This window comes from Lissotriton helveticus, chromosome 11 (assembly GCF_964261635.1).
Source record: "Lissotriton helveticus chromosome 11, aLisHel1.1, whole genome shotgun sequence".
NCBI lineage: Eukaryota > Metazoa > Chordata > Amphibia > Caudata > Salamandridae > Lissotriton > Lissotriton helveticus.
The window spans coordinates 461,794,898-461,816,260 of NC_136072.1; the positions used below are offsets into that span (position 1 = coordinate 461,794,898).

The window sequence follows — 21,363 nt, forward strand, 5'->3', positions numbered from 1 at the left end:
CCCCCTCCCCCCCCCCCCCCCCCCCCCCGCCTCCTCCTCAGCCTCTTCCTCCGCTTCCACCTGGCGGACCGCCTCCGGTTCCTCCGAAGACAGCTTCGCTGCCACTGTTCCCAACTCCACCTAAGGGGACCCCTCAGCCGAGGCCCCCAGTCAGGCCAAGGTCGAAAAGTCCTGTGAGGCCTGTGGAGCGTCCGAAGCCAAGGAGATCGCGCTCTCGCTCCGGTCGGAGGGGGCGATCGCTGAGTCGTCACAGGTCGTCAACGAGATCAAGACGACGACACAGGAGGCGCAGATCACGGTCCCGCACTGACTCTTCTGGGAACGGGGACTACTCACCGACTTTGTCGGAATCACCTGGGACAAGGGTGTCGCCCGTAGACGACAAAGTCACATTCCAAGATGTTCTGCTGAGGGGTGCAGCTACGTTGGGCATCACGGTGATGGTGCCTACGCCCATGACGTCCGTGATCTTCGAGACGCTCCACAAGAGGCACCTGTCTCGGCCATTGCTGCCTCTAGTCCCAGGATTGGTAGAGCCCACCGAGGAGTTGTTTCTCACTCCTGCGGTGACTAAGGCTGCTCCCTCCAGGCTCCTTAAGAAGTACCAGGCCCCGGATTCGGACCCGGCTTTCCTGCGGATGGATCCGACACCGGACTCTGTCATAGTGACGGCGGCTAGGAAGCAGCATGCCACCACTCCGTCATCTACGGTACCTCCTGATAAGGAGAGCCGCTGGATGGACTCAGCAGGCAGAAAGGTCTGTGGGATGGCATCTACTGCGATGAAGGCGGCTAGTGCCACGGCTTTGCTAGGGCGATACGATCGAGCCCTATGGGAGTCCCTCCAGCAATTCGCTGAGCTCCTTCCTCGAGAGAAGAAAGAGGATTTTCAGGAGATCCTGAAGGAGGAGATGCCCTTGTCAAACCAACTCATCAGCGCGGCGGCTGATGTCTCTTCTGGCGGCACATGGGTACTGTCATGGTGTCAACCAGCGACGCCACGCTTGGCTTCGCCTTACATCGCTCAAGCCAGAGGCTCAGCAGCGGGTGGCCAATCTGCCTTTCTCGGGGGAAACCCTGTTTGGCAAGCATGCGGATGACGAGATGGCCCGCATGAAGGCGGAGGCCGAGACCCTGACGGCTGTCGGGTTTGAGAAGCCCAAGGAGAAGAAGACCTACCGCCCATTCCAGAGACGGTTTGGGGCGCAGGGCAGAGTGCGTGGGCAGTCTTCAGGACAGCAGCAGCAGTTCCGAAGGCCCTTCCAGAAGCGCCAGAAGGGCAGGGGCGGCCAGCAGTCCGCAGCAGCAAACAAAGGCCCTGCTGGGTCTCGACCCTGAGCGGTTACTTCCCCTACATCCGTTACCGCTCCGGTGGGGGGAAAGCCTTCAATTTTTTCTGGCAGAGTGGAGAAAAATTACTCAGGACAAGTGGGTGCTGAATATTGTTTGCAATGGATACAGTCTTCGGCTCACCAGCCCGCCTTCAGCAATTCCTCCGGTCAGCTCGCGGTTATAGCTGCGCGAGCTCCAGGCGGAGGCCGATATCCTGTTAAGGAAAAGGGCGATAGAAGACGTACCTCTGTCTCAAAGGGTGAAGAGGTCTGTACTCCCGGTTCTTTCTGGTTCGCAAGAAGGACAAGAACGAGTTCAGGCCCATTCTGGATTTTCGACAAGCAAACAAGTGGATTCGCAGAGAGAAGTTTCGCATGCTGTCGTTGCATCAGATTTATCCTCAGCTGCAACAGGGAGACTGGCTCTGCGCTATAGACCTACAGGATGCGTACTTCCATGTGCCCATTGCACACAAACACAGGAAGTTCCTGCGATTCCAAGTCGGTGCCAATCATTATCAGTACACAGTACTGCCATTCGGGCTGAAGTCTGCGCCCAGAACATTCTCAAAGTGCATGGCAGTGGTAGCTGCACACCTGAGGAAGAACAAGGTGTTTGTCTACCCGTACCTGGACGATTGGTTGATCAAGGCCTCCTCCTTCTCGGAAGCTCAAGCGCACTTCCAGGAGACATGCGTTCTCTTGAACAAGCTGGGGTTGCACATCAACATGTCCATGTCTGTCCCGACTCCGGTCCAGTGCATACAGCACTTGGGAGCCTCCATCAATACGCTGTCAGCAAGCGTGTCTCCTTCGGAGGAGAGACGATTATCACTCCTTCGGAAGGTTCAGGCTCTTATGACCGCTCCATCTACAACAGTGAGGACGGTGTCTTCTCTACTGGGGTCGATGGCCTCTTGTATCTTCCTCACGCCACACGCACGGCTACACACGAGACCATTGCAGGAGTGCTTGGAGGATCAGTGGGATCAGAGGAAAGGATCTTGGGACGACAAGATACGACTGTCTCTACATGCTCTTCAGTCTCTGAAGTGGTGGTGTTCAGCGGAGAGTCTCCTCAGAGGGGTTCCCTTACACAAGGACATTCCCACACAGACTATCGTGACGGATGCGTCTCTCCACAGCTGGGGGGCGCACTCCGGAGACTTACAGATACATGGAACGTGGTTCCCGACGGAGTCCACGTATCACATCAATTTCCTGGAACTCGGAGCTGTTCACTTGGCACTGAAGGCTTTTCATCCGTCCTTCCAGACCAACTCTCTGCTTGTACAGACGGACAATACGACCACGATGTATTACCTCAACAAGCAAGGGGGGCTCGAGATCGAGCACTCTTGTCGCAGGAGGCTCAGGCAATCTGGCACTGGCTTCTAGCCAGAGGACTGACTATAACGGCTACCCATCTGCCAGGTGTGCAGAATGTTCAGGCCGACGCACTGAGCAGACTGATTCAGGAAAACCAAGAATGGGTCATAAACGACGAAGTACTAGGAGAAGTCTTCGCAAGGTGGGGGACTCCAGACGTAGATCTGTTCGCCACCGCCGAAAACAGCAAATGCCGAGACTTCGCCACTAGGTACTACCAACAAGGGACGCTGGGGAATGCGTTATGGATTAACTGGTCGAACAGCTTTCTGTACGCTTTTCCACCCATTCCCCTGATTCCGGCGGTGCTCATCAAGCTGTCCCAGTCCAGGGAGCGGATGATCCTGATTGCCCCGAAATGGCCCAGGCAGTGGTGGTTCACGGACCTGCTTCACCGGTCTCTCCTTCCTTACATACGGCTGCCGTGCAGGCCGGACCTTCTCACGAAGTTCGGGGGGCGGATGTTGCACCCCAGCCTCTCGTCTTTGAGCTTGGCGGCATGGCTCCTGAGATAGTGCAATATGGCCATTTGAATCTACCAGAAGATTGCATGGACATACTGAAGGAGGCTAAGCGACCTTCCATTAGGACTTCCTATGCTTACAAGTGGAAGAGATTTTGCATCTGGTGCAAGTCCAAGAACTATGACCCAACGGCGTGTAAGGAAGATGTTATCCTTCCGTATCTTCTACATTTGGCGCAGTCTGGCCTTAATGTCCATTCCATTAAGGTTCATCCCGCTGCGCTGACTGTCTACAGGAAATGCCCTTCACAGACTTCTTTCTTCCAGATCCCTGTGATCAAAGATTTTTAAGGCTTGAAGAAAGTGTTCCCTCCTGCCCGGCTTCCTTAGCCTTCATGGGAATTGAACGTGGTGCTGTCCAGATTGATGAAGAAGCCTTTTGAACCTATTCATAAGGCTTCGTTGCAGCACCTGTCCTGGAAGGCGGCGTTCCTCGTGGCCATTACATCGGCCCGCAGGGTGAGTGAAATTGAGGCGTTGTGTTGCCAAGAACCTTATACTGTATTTCATGCTGCTAAGGTTGTTATACGTACTCGCCCTAAATTTCTTCCAAAGGTTATCTCTGATTTCCATTTTAACCAGACCATAACTTTACCTACGTTTTTTCAGAATCCTTCGTCTCCAGCGGAAAGGTCCCTGCATTCCCTAGATGTTAGGAGGGTTTTGAAATTTTATCTGGATAAAACCAAGGATATTCGTAGGTCAGACCAATTGTTTATCAAGTATGGATCAGTCGGGACTGGTCTTGCTACCTCAAAACAGTCCATCTCGAGGTGGATTGTGTCCTGTATACAATTGTGTTACCAAAAGGCTAATAAGACCTTAGGGGGTAAACCTAAGGCTCATTCCACCAGGGGCAAAGCTGCCACGACTGCTTTGCTGAGTAATGTTCCAATTGCAGAAATCTGCAAGGCGGCCACTTGGAAGTCGGTCCATACCTTTGCTAAGCATTACTGTCTGGACACTGATGCCAAGGCAGATTCTCAGGTTGGGCAGGCTTCGCTGCGAAATCTGTTCGCACAGTAGTGGTGTTATTTCTTTTTTCTCCAACGCCGCTTTGGTGTGGGGATGGGCTTGCCATTCTATTCACTAGATTATGACTATACACAGAGATCCCCTACTACAGAAGGAGTAGTTTCTGTCCTGTAACTCCAGTTCTGTAGTAGGGGTATCTCTGTTATAGTCATAAGCGCCCGCCCTCCTCCCCGGTGGAGAGAGATATTTATGTAAGAAATGCTACAGGTCTGGCGTGTTACGTCTTCAAAAATAACTGAAAGTAAAAGGGACCTGCAGTGCATTCTGGGATACTGTGAGACTTCTGGAAAGTTCTCTTACAGGCACAGTATCCTGTTCTGAGCCACATAATGGCAGCCTATGGGGCTTGTCTGTCCACTCCTTCCTCTCTATCATTCCAGAGGGTTTTGCTGTTAAAGGCAAGGTTTTTCTCTTGGAGAAACCTGGGCAGGCTGTGCTGTTTGAGGTTGATTGGTGGAATTTCTAGTTGAAGTACTGGACAGTGTAGCCTGTGGATTTAGGCTGCATTATCTGTCTTTAAATTCTCTCTTAAGTGTCTGTGCAGTTCTGCATGTTTTGACAACTTAAGGGATTATTTTTGATTGCTCTGGGGTCCACCCACATGGGCGGGGCTATTCACTAGATTATGACTATAACAGAGATAACCCTACTACAGAACTGGAGTTACAGGACAGAAACTACTCCTTCCTGACCTTCTGGCGGCCCAGGAGAAGGATGGTTCAGTGGAGGGAGTGGTCCTCTCCCCATCCTTGACCCCAGAGCAATGGAGGGACTGCCGCCAGGTGTTGGAGCAGAACGCCTTGTTATTCTCCCTCACGCCTGGAATTACACACCTGTTTACCTTTGATGTGGACACAGGGGACAGTCCGCCTGTAAAAACCAAGTCTTACCGGCTGTCCGAGATAGTGAAGAACAGCAGCATCCAGGGTGAGGTGGCCAAAATGCTGGAGCTGGGGGGTGATTTAACCTTTCAGACGCCCATGGGCTAGTCCGGTTGTGTTGGAGCCGAAAGCGGCCCCACCGGGCACCACACCAGTACTTCGGTTCTGTGTGGACTATCAGGGATTGAACGCTCACCCGATCCCACGGACGGCTGAGCTGATTGACCGGCAGGGAGCAGCCAAGTACCTCAGCACCATCGACTTGACATCAGGGTACTGGCAGATTGCCATGGCCGATGGAGCAAAGGAGAAAACAGCATTCTCCACCCCGAGGGCTACTTTCAATTCAGAGTGATGCCCTTTGGGCTCAAGAATGCTCCGGCCACTTTCCAGCGGTTGGTGAACCAGGTGCTATCTGGCCTGGAGTCCTTCTCAGCGGCGTACCTCGATGACATAGCTGTCTTCAGTAGCACCTGGGAGGACCATCCACAGCATCTCCAGGAAGTGCTGCAGGCTCTGCAACGCGCTGGGCTCACCATCAAGGCTAGCAAGTGCCAGATTGGACAGGGATCTGTCGTTTACCTGGGGCACCTGGTGGGCGGGGGTAAGGTGCAACCCCTCCAGGCCAAAATTGAGACCATCATGGCCTGGGAGCCCCCCAAAACCCAAACTTAGGTCCGAGCTTTCCTCGGCCTCACTGGATACTACTGCAGGTTTGTCATGGGGTATGGTACCATCGTAGCCCCATTGACTGAGTTAACGTCCAAGAAGCAGCCACGCAAGGTGATCTGGACGGCTGCTTGCCAAGAGGCATTCGAAACACTGAAGCGCGCAATGTGCACCGCTCCGGTGCTTGCCACTCCTGACTTCAAGAAAGAATTTGTCGTGCAGACGGACGCCTCTGAGCACGGCGTAGGCGCTGTGCTATCGCAACGACGGCCAAGACCAACCTGTGGCCTTCATCTCTAGAAGACTCCTCCCTCTGGAACAGCGATGGAGTACCATCGAGCGAGAAGCCTTCGCTGTGGTCTGGGCCTTGAAGAAGTTGAGGCCATACCTTTTTGGCTCTCACTTCCTGATTCAAACCGACCACCGACCCCTTCGCTGGCTCATGCAGATGAGGCGAAAATCCCAAGTTGCTAAGGTGGTCCATTTCCCTACAGGGGATGGACTTTAGGGTGGAACATCGGCCCAGAGTTGACCACGCCAATGCTGACGGTCTCTCCCGGTTTTTCCGCCTTAGTGACGAGAACACCCTAGAGGGAGGGAAACTTTCCAGTCAGTTGGGGCATCACCGACCTGGGGGACCCTACGCAGGAGACTTAGGCGGTAAGGCCTAGTAAGAAACCTATACCACTGGGGGTGACAGGGTTTAGGCGCTGCCCACCAAGCTGTGTGAGGAACACTGTACTAGCCCACTGATCTGGCCCGGCGGGAGGGGAACCCAGGGACCACCTGAAGTGACCTGCTGAGGAAACTTGCCAAGCCTTCAACTCAACACCCCCCGCTCTTCAAGTAACTACCTACCAAGGGCGCAGGACCCATCTAGGGCCAAAAGAACTTATCTACCTGTACTAACCAGGACTACTGGGGATCAACCAGGTAACCAGCGCCTGTCATCTGCCCTGCCTGGACTGTGTCCCGCCCCAAGCTGCCCAGTGTGGCCTGTCCTGCCTTGTCTACCTGTTTGGGAAGTGCTCTCCCTTAGCGCTGGAACACTGACCTGCCCTACCTGCCCAGCGCTCCCCTACTGTGCCCTGAAGCGCTAGGCACATGAAGCGCTATTGAGGAACCTGCCCCCAGCGCTATCTCTACCAAGCTCTGCATTCCCCCCTGAGAGTGCTGTGATTCCGGGGACTAGGACTGCTCCAAAGCGCAATTGCCAAGACTGTCCCCGAAGCGCTATAACCCTGTCAAGCGCCAATTGGCTTTCAAGCGCGCTGTGTACCCCTGTGACGCGCTACCTGAGAAGAACTCTGTGCAACTCACCGCTGCTGCCCCGGTCAGCGGTGATCTGCGTGCCCCTGCCGCGCTTCCCCCTCAAAAGCGCGGCCGTTCTGTGTCACGCGCCCCGGGGACTGTGAACGCTGCCGAGCGCCGCATGGGGGCTGCCTGTCATGGTCCGTGCCGCCGCAGCCTGGCGTTTGAGTGAAGGAGGCCCCCGCTGGGCGTAACGTTGCGGCGGTCCCCGGAGTGAGGAGATGGCCGCCAGAATCCCAAATAGGCCGCGCTAGGCCTCAGAAGCGAGGAACTCTCGTCACGTGACGGGGGCGCGTCACAAGCTCCGCCCCCGCCGCACACCAATTGGTCTGCTGATTGGCCCGGGAAGAGCTCGGAGGCCCCGGGACCTGAGGAGAAGCCCGCACGGAGGCTCATGGCGAGCCTGAGCCCCCACTAGCCACCCCCCAAGAGGCCGACCTCACCGGAGGGCACAGTAGTGAGCGCGCACCCCCGGGTGCCACACCCCCGCCCGGAGATCTCCGCAAGGGCTCAGGAGGAGCCGAAGATTACATGGTAATCACCCCCCCCCGGGAGGAGGGCGGAAGACTCTGTGGACAAGCGGGCCCCTAGGAGCAGTAAGGGGTGCCTCGTGTCCCGCCCTCCCCCGGGGAAGACTGTTGCTTGGCCCCCGTTGGCCCTATAAGTACTGGGACTGGGTTGAGGCCCCCTGGTTGGGGAATAGCTCCTGACAGGCGGAGACAATGTTTATACCTGATGAAATGCTTGATTCCTGAAGAAATATTGGGATCTGAAGAAATGTTTTGATACCTGTTTATTCCTGCCTGATGAGTGGGCCATCACTGCTAAATGAAATGTTTTCCCCATGCTAATGAGATGGTTATTCCTATGTAATGAAATGTTTATCCCTGATCCATGCAATGTTTATTGCTGAGCAATGCAGCGTTTGATTTCCTTGAATGAAATGGTTGCTTTACATGAGGAAATGTTTATTATTGAATAGGAAGATGCTGATTAATTGCCTACAGTGACATAATGAAATGTTCCCGCTGAGGACAGGTGCTAATTGTAGGAGAGTAGGGTCTGCAATCCTATGGTCACCCCAGATTTTTGCTTTTTGCTTCACTGGTTTACGACTTTCCCTGGCTGTGGGCCTGCTAATCAGACCCACAGCCTAGCTGTTCTCTCTCTAAATTGACATCCATGTACTTTAGGTGCATTTACCAATTGGTATTGGGACACCTTATCAGCCCCTGTACAGTGTACCTTAGGTACCCAGGGCATTGGTGAACCCAAGGCCTACCAGGGGCTGAAGCATGTATTATGCCACCCCTGGCTGGCCATCTAAACAGACACAACTGGCTGGTAAGACAGCTGGGGCAAGGTGGTGTAATCACCCTTTGCTGTAGAAATAGTATACCTATATCTAACCCTAAAATGGACACATATACTCCTATCAGTCACTCATGTGGCAGGCCTTATCAATCCTGAAGGCAGAGTGCTTGGAATTATGTGAGATGGTTCTCTAGCATGAGCTGAGCCTGTCTACAGCTTTCGGAACCAAGTCCTTTAGCTGTTTCCAAGATAACGCTATACCATATACTCTTAAGTGCATTATAATCCTCGCGGTTATTGCTAACTTTGGTATAGCATTATCAAAACATGTCGAGTAAGGTGTCATACGAATTGGAATACTACCCCCTCGCCAGTTCTGGCGACGGGGGTAGCATTCCACCCTTTTAGAGGGACACGACATGTATGTAACTGGTTAAAGTTAAGCAGAGCCTCAGCATCACAAAATGGATGCTGCCACCACAGACACAAGTCTGACCTCCTGCTGCTGGGAGTCCTTCCAGCGAGGGAGGCCTGGACAAAGGGTTTCCTGCCTTGGGAGGTGCTAGCACCACCCCAGACAGGATTTTGTGTTTTGAGGTAGGGAGGCCTGAAAGGAATGAGACATGCCTGGGGCACACAAGGTGTCCCTGTGCATACACCGGTTCAAACCAGTTGCTGGGGCACTCCAGCCCCAGCTCTGGCGCGAAACTGAACAAAGGATAGGGGGTGTAACCATCCCCCTTCCTGGTCTCACCCATAGGAGGGACCTAGTCGTAGTACAGCCCCCTTTAGCAGGATAAAGGTAGGAGCTGGTCCCATTCCACATTAGATTATCCTGAATTGAAACTTTACAAGAAGAAACTCTGGACTTCGACGTTCTGCTCCACAGAAGACTGAAGAAATCTCCCTTGTGGGCAAGGAGTGTCCACCCTGCAACTGCAGGCACCATCAAGCATCCAGCGACTTCACTTTGTCGTCTTCCCTCAAGGATCCAGACTTCAGAGCCCGACGAGACCCGGATTCCCAGACCTCTCCGACCTCAACTCACATCTGCAGCACAGCTGAGATCCGTGGGTGCGACGAGACATGTGGGACCGGCCATCTTGAAAGAAACTGCACTTCGCTTCCAGCACGACTCCCGAGGTAAACTCGACCAAGTGCTTTGGAGATTGAGAAGCCCCAGCCCCGAGCAGCCCCTGCACCGAAGATCAGCCCTCCAGCTTCCACGAGATCTGCGTGGGGCCCTTCTGCTTGTTTGCTGCTCGACGCGTTGTCTGGTCAGTTGCCGGCTGGCTAGTGACCTCCTAGACGACGACCTTTGAAACTTACACTGCTGGTCTGGTTGCTCCAGACTGGCCCTTGCTCCCTTCCAAAAGAGGAGCACCCCGGACTCTGCTAGTCCGCACCAGACGCTTTTTCCACTCACCGCGTGGGTTGCCTTTGCCAAGGCCTGTTGACGCCGATTCCGGAACAGACACCGCCGACAGCGAGAGCCTGCGTGGGACAGCTCGTGCCTCCATCCTGGTCGTCGAAGACACCACCTGGTCCACGTGGCTGCAGAGTCAAGCGTCCACTCTTCACCTGATCGCGACGACGACATCTGGTTCCTTCCTGGTTCCACTCCAGTCACTGGCTAGTGACTTTGAACATTGTCCCCTCTGCTTTCAGGTCTTCAGCTTTCCGGATCCACCCTTGGATCCCACCGGACATCTTCCTCCTGGTCGCCTGCAGCATCTTTTCTTTCAGGCTCCATTGATTTCAACGCAGAAACCCGACACGGCTTCGCACCTATGCCCCCGCAGCCCTTGGGTGAGGTAACGAGAGCATTTGGGTGCTCAAGGGTAGCTTGACTCTCCTAGTGTCCAGTTCCACAGTCGTTTTAGTCCTAACTAGTCAGGATTGTCCGTACTTACCTTTTTCTTGAACTGTACTGTCCATAGACGTTACGCATCCCGCGTGTGAGTTCACACTCTGCACCCGCGTCCCGTGGGCCTCCTATTACTTACCTAAGGTTAGGATAGCGTAGTCCCAGCGGTTCTGCAGCCTCTGGACAGCTCCATTTCTTCTATCGACTCTCACATTCCATTTACTTAGTATATGGTTTGCCGTGCCCCTAGGGCACCATTGTAATTTTGTGCAACTTATCGTATTTTTCCTAAGAGATTGTCATGTGCTTAGCCCTCTGATCTCATAAAGAGTTCAGAGGTGTTTGTTATTAATAAAGATATTGTTTATTTTCATAACAACCTGTGTGGTGTCCTTTCATCTGGTATTCAAGGGGTTATATTGTGGTAAAACAGCTGGCTTCACATGCCAAAAGAGTTTATCCTAAGACTGCTTTGTCCATGCTACCATTAGGATAGCTGATCTATAAGGTTGACTTACAACCAATCACCATAAGGGTTGTTTGGACTGATACAAGGTGATCACTAGAACTAGTGAGCATCATATATCAGGCCAACTTCTCACAACCACCGCTAGGGGAGATACTGCTGTACAGTCTATGGTAAGTGTGAGATCTGCAGCTCATATGCCTCGAATGAAAAATGCTACTTACCAGTATGCATCTGTTCTTGGCATGTAGAGCTGCAGATTCTCACACGCCCGCCCACCTCCCCGGTACCTGTATCTGTTCCAGTTCCATCTTATTTAGATATACACACATGGACATCTTTTCTGGTACTACTAACTCCATCATTTCCAATCATGGTAAAAAACAATCTAAGGATGGAGTCGATGCGCATGCGCACTATCGTCTAAGGGAGGAGTCCCCTATCTCGTGACTACAAAGACTTCTTCCAAGACAACAACAATGTGCAAGCAGATGGCGATCTAATGCTAAGTGTGAGAATCTGCAGCTCTACATGCCAAGAACAGATACATACTGGTAAGAGGCTTGTGGGCTGCTGAATTCATGTCTTAGCATAGATCGCCGCCTAGTGTTGGGTCTGGATGTTTGCACCTTGTTGTCTTGGAAGAGTCTTCGAAGTATCACGAGATAGGTGACTCCTCCCCTGGACTACAGTGCGCATGGGCATCTTCTCCATCTTCAGATTGTTTTTCTCCGCCATTGAAGAGAAGACTGGACACTGAAGCTCCTTCTCCTGTTCCTCCTAAGAAAAAAAGACTTTGGGACATCCCCTTCAAGACCTTTTACACCTCCTCCTTTCACTCCCAACATGCCTTATGTTCCATATTCTCCTACACCTCCACATTATGATGAGGGAGAAGACACGGATGAAGATCCTCGATTTTGGAAAAGGGGGGTGGTGATGGACAGAGCTTCTGAATGATGCAGAATACTCTTACCAAGTCAAGAGATCATGGTTTTAATCCATCACCGTTTTTTAGCTCACTGCACCATCCCAGCTCAGAACCTGGCTATATGCAAATTAGTCTGTTCCTGTCCCAGTGCATGTTGGGAACAGGGCAAACCAAACTACCAAGCCAATTCTTATACTGGGAAGGAAACAAGCTTCCGGGGACCGGTTTCTGGCATCACAGCCTTCTTCGGCCCGGCTTGCTTGAATGAAGATCCTCAACAGGATTTTATGGACCCAGACGATCAAGGAAACCAAGATACCACATGGGACGATCAAAACGACCCTGATGACCCATATGATACACAACCCATACCCAATCCCTCCACATACCCCACAAAGCCATCTCCCACTGACGACACTGTCGCTTTTAACCAGCTAGTAGACAGAGCAGCTCAGTATCATGGTGTAGACATGCACACTGACCCTATAGAGGAGGATTTCCTATTTAACACCTTCCCAACATCCGAGAAGATTGTACGTATACTACCTATGTTAAAGGGAGTACTAAAGCATGCATCCAACATCTTTAAAGACTCAGCTAGAGCGCGTGTTCTCTATCCAAGAATTGAAAAGAAATATAAATCAGCCCCTACAGACCCGTCTTATATCAAGGCTCCGCTACCACTAGACTCTCTAGTTGTTAACGCTAGGAAAAGAGCGAATTCGCAAACAGGTGATGCCCCCCTCCAGACAAGGAGTCAAAGATTTTAGAAGCCTCAGGCAAAAGAGTAGCTTCTCAAGTGGCTAATACATGGAGAATTGCCAATACACAAGCTCTCCTAGCACGCTATGACAGAGCACACTATGATGATCTGGAAGGGTTATTACAACACCTACCAGAACCCTATAAAGCAAAAGCAAATGCACTAATACAGGAAGGGAAATTCATCACCAATGCATCCATAAAATGCGCCCTTGATGTAGCGGATACATCCGCTAGGTCTGTCAACACTAGTTACTATGCCGGCATGCCTGGCTCTGCATTTCTGGATTTAAGAATGAAGTGCAGTCAACCATACTCAATCAACCCATTAACCAGGATTTCTTGTTTGGCCCTGCAGTGGATACCATCTTAGAATAGATGAAAAATGATACGGACACCGCTAAGTCCATGGGTGCACTTCAATTTCAACAGTCTCTAAGCTCCTTTCGTCGCTCCTCTGTTCGAGGCTCAGGCAGAGGCAACACATCCCAGGCGTCTTCCTCATTTAAAAGTACTACACAAAGCACCTTTAATAGAGGCTCCAATAGAGGGGGTTATAGAGGGAACAATAACAAAGGCAGAGGACGTGGTGGTAACAACACCAGAGCTTCCACCACCACCAAACAGTGACTTGTTCACACTCCCCCCAGACCATTTAACACCAGTTGGAGGGCGAATGACACAATTCCTACCAGTCTGGAACGCCATCACTACAGACAGGTGGGTGAGACAAATTATCCAGTATGGTTACTGCCTGGAACTCATTTCTACTCCACCCAACATACCGCCCAAACACCGTCCAATGTCCAAAGAACACATCACGCTGTTACAACAAGAGGTGCTCTCCATGCTACAAAAAGGTGCCATAGAGCCAGTCCCATTTCAACATCAAGGGACAGGATTATATTCTCTATACTTCCTCATCCCCAAAAAAGACAGATCCCTCAGACCAATATTGGACTTAAGACCTCTGAACCAATACATACTATCAGAGCATTTCCATATGATCACTTTACAACAAGTGCTCCCACTGCTCCAGCAAGGCGACTTCCTTGCTACATTAGACCTCAAAGATGCATTCTTTCACATCCCTATACATCCAGCTCACAGGAGATACCTCAGGTTCACAATCGAAGGTCACCACTATAAATTCAAAGTTTTCCCCTTTGGGGTAACTACAGCACCAAGGGTTTTTACAAAATGCCTAGCAGTAGTAGCAGCACACCTCAGGAGGCAACCCATCCATGTGTTCCCCTACCTTGACGATTGGCTCATAAAAGCCAACTCATAAAAGCCAACTCATACGCTCAGTGTGCCAGCCATACCTCACAGACCATCCAGCTACTGCTCAGTCTAGGGTTTTCCCTAAATTACCCAAAATCACATCTGCAACCCTCCCACATACAACAATATCTGGGAGCAACAGTAAATACCTCAGTGGGGAAGGCATATCCAAATCCAGCCAGGATAGCCAACATACAATCTCTCATTCTAAAATTTCAAATATAGCACTCTACCAGCTCGAGTGTTCATGCAGCTTATAGGCATGATGGCCTACTGCATTTTCATCGTCCCTCATTCTCGCCTTCGCATGCGTCCCTTACAAGAATGCCTAGCACGGCAGTGGAACCAGGCTCAAGGACAATTAAAAGACCTAGTGTTGGTAGACAGTCGCACTTACAACTCTCTGTAGTGGTGGAACCCACAAAACCTTTCCAAGAGCCATTTCCACAAGTAGTATTAACAGCGGACGCATCACTGACAGGTTGGGGAGCCCATCTCCTTCAATACACAGTCCAAGGTCTCTGGACAGTCAAACAGATGACACTACATATAAACTACTAAGAGTTACTAGCAGTATTTCTAGCGTTGAAAGCCTTTCAGAAATACTTGTACAACAAGGCTGTGTTAATCCGGACGGACAACATGACAGCCATGTACTACATCCAAAAACAGGGAGGGACACACTCTCTGCAGCTGTCTCACCTAGCACAACGCCGCATATGGAAGTGGGCGATTCCACAAAACATATATCTCCTGGCAGAACATCTCCCAGGGATAGACAATCAGATAGCAGATCTACTGAGCCGACACAGTCAACAAGTACACGAATGGGCGATTCACCATCAAGTTCTTCAACCGTTCTTCCAAAAGTGGGGACATCCAGAAATAGATCTGTTTGCCACAAACGAAAACTCAAAATGCCCGTCCTTTGCCGCCAGGTTTCACACCCGTTGTCACAAGGCAATGCGATATGGATGAACTGGTCAGGCAGATTTGCGTACGCTTTTCCACCAACCCCACTGATTCCATTAGTGGCACGCAAGCTAAGGCAACAGTCACTCACAATGATCCTGGTTGCTCCCACATGGGCAAGACAGCCATGGTACACAACACTCCTAGAACTCTCTGTAGTCCCCCACCAAAGGCTGCGCCTTTCGCCACAATTGCTAACACACAACCATGGAGAAATCAGGCATACAGATCCCAATCAGATGAACCTAGCAATCTGGTTCCTGAGGTCTTAGAGTTCGGATATCTTAACTTGCCTCCCAACAGCATGAACATTATCAAAGAAGCAAGGCGTCCCACTACCAGAGCATGCTACGCAGCTAAATGGAAAAGATTTGTAATCTATTGTAATAATAATCAAATCAATCCATTGGATGCCTCCATCCAAAACTTAATTTTTTACCTGCTACATCTTCAAAGATGTAACCTAGCATACTCATCAATAAGGCTACACCTTGCTGCCATAGCAGCATATCTTCAAAACAGACAACATGTCTCCCTGTTTAGAATACCACCTATCAAAGCTTTTATGGAAGGACTTAAAAGAAGTATCCCTCCAAAGTATCCACCTTCTCCAGTCTGGAACCTAAACATAGTACTTACCAGACTCATGGGACCTCCCTTCGAACCACTTCATTCATGTGAACTACAATTCTTAACATGGAAGGTGGCTTTTTTAATTGGCATTACCTCCCTTAAGCGAGTAAGTGAGTTACAGGCACTAACCATTCAGGAACCTTTCATGCAAATACACCACAATAAGGTAGTACTCCGTACAAACCCTAAATATATGCCAAAAGTTATCTCCACTTTTCACATCAATCAGTCCATAGAAATGCCAGTTTTCTTTCCAACCCCGCAATCAGTAGCTGAAAGAGCTCTACACACACTAGACGTTAAAAGAGCTCTGCTATATTATGTTGACAGAACAAAATCATTCAGAAAGACAAAGCAACTATTTGTTGCCTTTTCACCACAACAGGAATAGCCAGATGGATCGTTAAATGCATTCAAATATGCTATCAAAAAGCAAAGCGCACTTTAACAGTTCCCCCAAGAGCACATTCGACGCGCAAAATGGGGGCATCCATGGCTTTCCTAGGAAATATTCCCTTAGAAGACATATGTAGGGCAGCTCCATGGTCTACCATACACACTTTAACTAAACACTACTGTGTTGACGTGCAAACTAAGCAACAAGCTGCTGTATGCCAGGCTGTCCTTAAAACTCTTTTTCAAACCACTGCAGCTGGTACAGGTAACCACCGCTAGAGGAGAAACTGCTATACAGTCTATGCTAAGATATGAATTCAGCAGCTCACATGCCTCGAACGGAAAATGCTACTTACCAGTATGCATCTGTTCTTGGCATGTAGGGATGATGACATTCATATTGTATCCTTCAAGGTGATAATGCTAACTAAGCAGTGGTGGAATGAACAGAAGGTCATTCTGTGCAGACACTTTGCAGAACCAGTCACAAAATGTGACCATTATAATAGACGACTGTTCACAAACAGGTTGGGGAGTGAGACAAGCTCACTTGGGAACACTAAACATAAGGTTTTTGGTCATACTCTGAATAGCATCTACATGTGCTGGAAATAAACACCCTTCAACTAGCTGTAAAAGGCCTCACAAGCACAGGTCAGGAGTGTGGTGGTACAAATATTCACAGATGGTAGCATAGCAGGGTTTTACCTAAATAAAATGCAATGGCAAAGTCTTGTCCACTCTCGTAGTTGTCTGAGAAATATGGCTCTATGCTGTACAGGCCAGGTGTCCGCTTGCCTGCCAAAGAAACTAAATGCCCATGCAGACTCACTGAGCAGTCAGAGGGGACTCAACCACAGGTACCAGTGTCAACTATGCATATCATATTCCTCAGTGAGGGCATACTTCAGTAGACTGAATTATGCTCCTCTCTCCAAGTCCTCCAAGAAGTGGAAAAGACACCAGATTCTGTAGAACATTGCTGAAATGGGAGAGATTTTCTTTCGCGAGCACCTTTACAAGGAGGGGTGTACTGTATGTAAAAAAACGATTTTCACTTTCTGTGACTTCTGTCTTTGCCTGTGGTTGTTACAGTTTAAAAATTGTAGTTTTAACCTGCCTGTGATTGGATATTTTATCGCCTGTTTTGTGTTTTAAACTTGTGTTTTTTCCTGCCCATGATTGCTTCCATTTAACGTGTTGAATTGTGGGATTTGCAGTCCGAACTCTGTAGTTTTCCCCTCTCATTGCTGATGACTTTCAGTTTTCCCTCCAAAATTCTCCTTTGCTCTGTGCCTGTATGCTAAAACAGTGCCACCATTTTGTGCTCACAATCCAGTGAAACCACCCCCCCCCCACCCCCCCCCCCAGCAACATGGATATTCTACATCAGAGGGTGCTTCTGTGAGCTGTTTAAACTGTGTTTACTAGGGACTGTGCACTTCGTTTTTTGGCCAGTAGAGGGAGTAACGTTTTATTCAAACAGTATTGTTAGATTTCTGGTTAGTGAGGCCTTTACCTGCAGAAGTCCAAAGTGTGTATTGAGCCTGTCTGTCTCCTATGAGATTCTGAACATGAAAAGCAGCTTCCAACTCCCTGGCCAGCAAACCTTCTCTGAGGTCGCTGGGACCTTATATGGTCTGATATTGTTAGGTACATGTGTACACTGATTGGTGGTTGTATCTGATGTTTTTATTGGATTAGGGTTAGTGTCCTCATTGGTTGGGTATTTGAGTGTTCTTATTGGTTTCTGGGTCTGTGATTCAATCAATGTAGGGTTGGGACTAGGGCTAGGGTTAGGATTTCTATTGGAAGTAGGGACTACGGTTTCCTATGTTATTGGTTGTTGGGACTAGGGTGGGCCTCGGGCTAGGGTTAGACTTTGAATAGGAAGTAGCGATTAGGGCTTCTGGTGTGATTGGTTGCTGGACTGGTTGTGGGACTAAGAGTAGGGTAAGGCTTTCTATTGGAAGTAGGGACAAGGATTACTGTGCTATTGGTTGCTTGGACTTGGGGTGGGACTACTAGTAGGGCTAGGGCCTCTATTGTACGTAGAGATTAGGGTTTTTAACTGATTGGGTGCTTGGGCTAGGGCTAAGATTGGCTGTAAGGTCCTGGTCTCCTATTGGTTCTAGATTTTTAGGGCTAGTGTTGTGATTGGATAGTGTTAGGGCTAGGGTTCCCATTGGCTGACGGGGTCACCTGATTACTAGGGCTATAAAAGGCCAGGCTTAGGGCGTCTCAGCCCGGGCGTTGGGGCTAAGGGTGGAGAGGACAAGGGCAGTTGCCTGTTTTAGCCTGTTAAGGGCGGAGAGGACAAGGGCAGTTGCCAGTTTGAGCCTGTTCGAGACTGGCCAGGGCCAGAAATGCTGCCCAAAATACATACCTCCATTAGGCATCTATATACTTTTAATGTACTTAAGATCTATATATTTATATTTTTCTTCTAATTTAGCATTTCCAATGCACTTCCCTATTTCTCAGCCTATACTTCGCTCAATATATCCGATACATCCACTCTATTTTAACCCCAAACCCCATACCACTACTATGATCTCCAAAATAACTCGTTCTAGACTCTCTCCTACTCTACCCCTCCTTGCATCATCTTACACCTCCTTTACTATACCAATCCCCAAAACAAACCTTTCTAAACTCTTCCCTCTTTTCTACCCCTCCCCAACCCTTCTCAATCCAAATAACTGACTAACATATCCACCACTAAAATTACTTTCATGTTTCACCATACTAATTCAACACTAATCCTGATGGGCTCCAGAGTAGCGTGCTACTTGTGCTTCAAAACCCCATCAGGGTTAGCAAGCGCTATATAAATACAACCTCTTTCCCTTCACTATCCCGCCACCTACCCTTCTCTACCCAAATAACTGAATAAGATATCCACTACTCAAATTACTTCATATTTTACTATACTAATTTTCAACATTAATCCTTTGAGTTCCGGAGTGCCCTGCTATTCGCCAGTAAAGCGCTTCAAATCCATCAGGGGGTAACAAGCGCTATATAAATACAAACCTTGTTTTCCTCCTCTATCCTTCTGCGATCATTCTAAATCCAAATAACTGACTAACCTATCCACCACTTAAAATGTACTTGCATGTTTCACTATACTAATTCAACACTAATCCTCTATGGGTCCCGGAGTAGCGTGCTACCTGCCGAAAAAGCACTCTGACGCCTCGTCAGGGGTAGTAAGCGCTATATAAATGCAATTACAATATAATACAATACAATAATTGCTTTGAAAAAATCCTGGTAGTATGAAACATCTGCTAGTTTAACTATGTTTAAGAAAACTATTACAGCAAAATTCGGAAATATAAAGAATATGTGAACACATTTAAATAATGATGAGCCAAAACCCATAAAGAAATACAACAACCTTAGTTGTTACTTTCTCCGCAGGTGTTAGAGAGGCCACTGTCAAAGTATACAATGTCAATACATTGTTCAGAGCTTTCTGTCATGTAATTCTGTAGCAGAAAACAGATTAAAGGTAAAGCTAAGAGCACAGTCGACTAGCCAAATAACTGTTTACTTTGCTCTTTTGGAAACTGGTGTTAGTTGATGTGTTCATCATTTACAATTTTTTGAGCGGCAAGAAGCAGCTGTAGCACAGACCTTTTGAAACATTGGTTTACTACAATTTGCATTTTATGTCCATATCTCCAAGTGGAATAATGTTTTACATTCAATGCACAGCATGTCAATATAGGAGTTTGATTTTGAAAAATGAAATGATTGCATCCTGTAACAAACGTTTTGCGGGTTGAAACCATTCGAGAGGCACACATACATAAAACTTTCTCTCTGAAGAAGAAGAATAGCGCACAAATTAAAATGTTTACATTTTTTCTGACACAAAGCCTTCAGGACAAATAGAATATAAAAAAGATTACATCGTGTAAAGCACTGTAGACTTACAACAAATATCATCATGCGCCATGTTCTGGGTCCAACCTTTAGGTAGCAGAATAATGCACAGCATGATCATCTAGAACAGCCGGAGTTTGCTAAACTATTATTACACATAATGTTTTTCTTTCCATACATGATAAGGAGTTAGAAGGAGAAGGTCTGAAATAATCATTACATTTTAAGAAGCCACTGGTTTTCCTGACTTTGTTGCTATAAGTTTTGTATTTTTTTCTATACTCTGATTGGTTGTTTAACCGCCTTTGCGTCTGTAGGAAGAAGCTCTGAGGCGTCAGAGAGAACTCGAAATTGCACTAACACGCCAGCAGGAAGAAGAGCGGCTGCAACGGGAGGAGTCATTTAAACAGTTGGAGGAGAAGAGGAGGAAAGAGGAGGAAGAGCAGAGGCGACAGGAAGAGCTGCTTCATCAACGGGTATGACTGAGTTATATTGGTGTGATCCTCTACTATGTTTCAGAACCAGCGTTGCTACTTGTGGACAACAGCGGTTATGATTATCTGTCAACATAGGTAGAGACTGAAAGATGCTTTTTTTGTGTCGTCCTGAAGAATGAGACAAGTGCCTCATTTTTAGCTTTTCAAGCCTGGTGCTCTGAATCTAATCCATGTGTGAGGTACATGAATATCATAACAGTATTAATGTGGCGCTGACTCGAGGCTCCCTCCTTACTGGCTCTCTCCCAACTTTTTGCCTAGTTCGAAAAAAAAAAAACACCTGTCTCTCCTCCCTATTTTGCTTCACCGTACAACTTGTCTCTGACCAGGTTTTTTTCTTTTCTCGAAATCCACCAACTCCTAGTTTCTCAGCTCTCCTTCTGATTGTCTCCCGTCACCCTTCGTAGTTTTCCTCCAGCCTCTGTTTTTCTTTCTCCACTTCCCCAGAAGCTTTGTGCTCATCCTAACGATCTTTGCTCTCTCATTTATAATAATCGCAGATGATGTATCACTGTAGTCAAGTCAAGTCAAAACCACTTTATTCGATTTAGTTAAAAATCATAAAAGCATTCTACATTCACAAAAAAGGGGCAATACAAATTTCTGAGAAGTTGACATAATCAATAGGTCAATAAAATTTACATATTCACAATATTAAAAACAATTAAAAACATCATAAATAATTCATGTATTCACAGTATAAAAATTAAACTTTCCATTTTAACCTTCCGTGCAGAACCCTTATGTTACATTATTAAGTCTTCTCCTCCTGATCCTAACAGCAGCAACAAGAAAATTGGCCACGCTAAACATAGCCAACACAGAGTCCAATAATTGAAGATACAGGAGGGCAGGTTTTGCCTGATGGAAGGCTTTATCCTTCAGTAATGGGACCAAGTATTTCTGTCTGGGCTCATTAAAAAAATGACAAAACAGCATAAAGTGCATGTTATCTTGCTTTGAAGAGTTGTCGCAATTACAAACAGGAGCGTCCTCCTCCTTATACCAGCCTTGGCTATCACAAAGAACCGTATAAATCTGGTTAAACCGAAGTTTAACCAGAAGCCACCTATGAAAAGGGATGTTAACAATGGAAAGGTACGGTTGTATAGAAAGGCTGGTGATGGTCAGGTAGTGGGCTCTGACCGTGAGTTTAATCAATTGGCGTTCCTCCCTCTCCACATGTTTCAGTTTGGTAAAATTACGCT

At 48.5% G+C, this 21,363-nt stretch overlaps 1 protein-coding gene across 1 annotated transcript in view; it reads left to right on the plus strand.

Moving 5' to 3' along the window:
* Positions 1–21,363, plus strand: part of GIGYF2 (GRB10 interacting GYF protein 2) — a 1,757,193-nt gene that overhangs the window by 1,338,916 nt on the left and 396,914 nt on the right. The window contains exon 21 of the mRNA XM_078666006.1: positions 19,976–20,134. Coding sequence (XP_078522132.1) covers positions 19,976–20,134 — 159 coding nt within the window. The remainder of the gene's footprint in view (positions 1–19,975; positions 20,135–21,363) is intronic.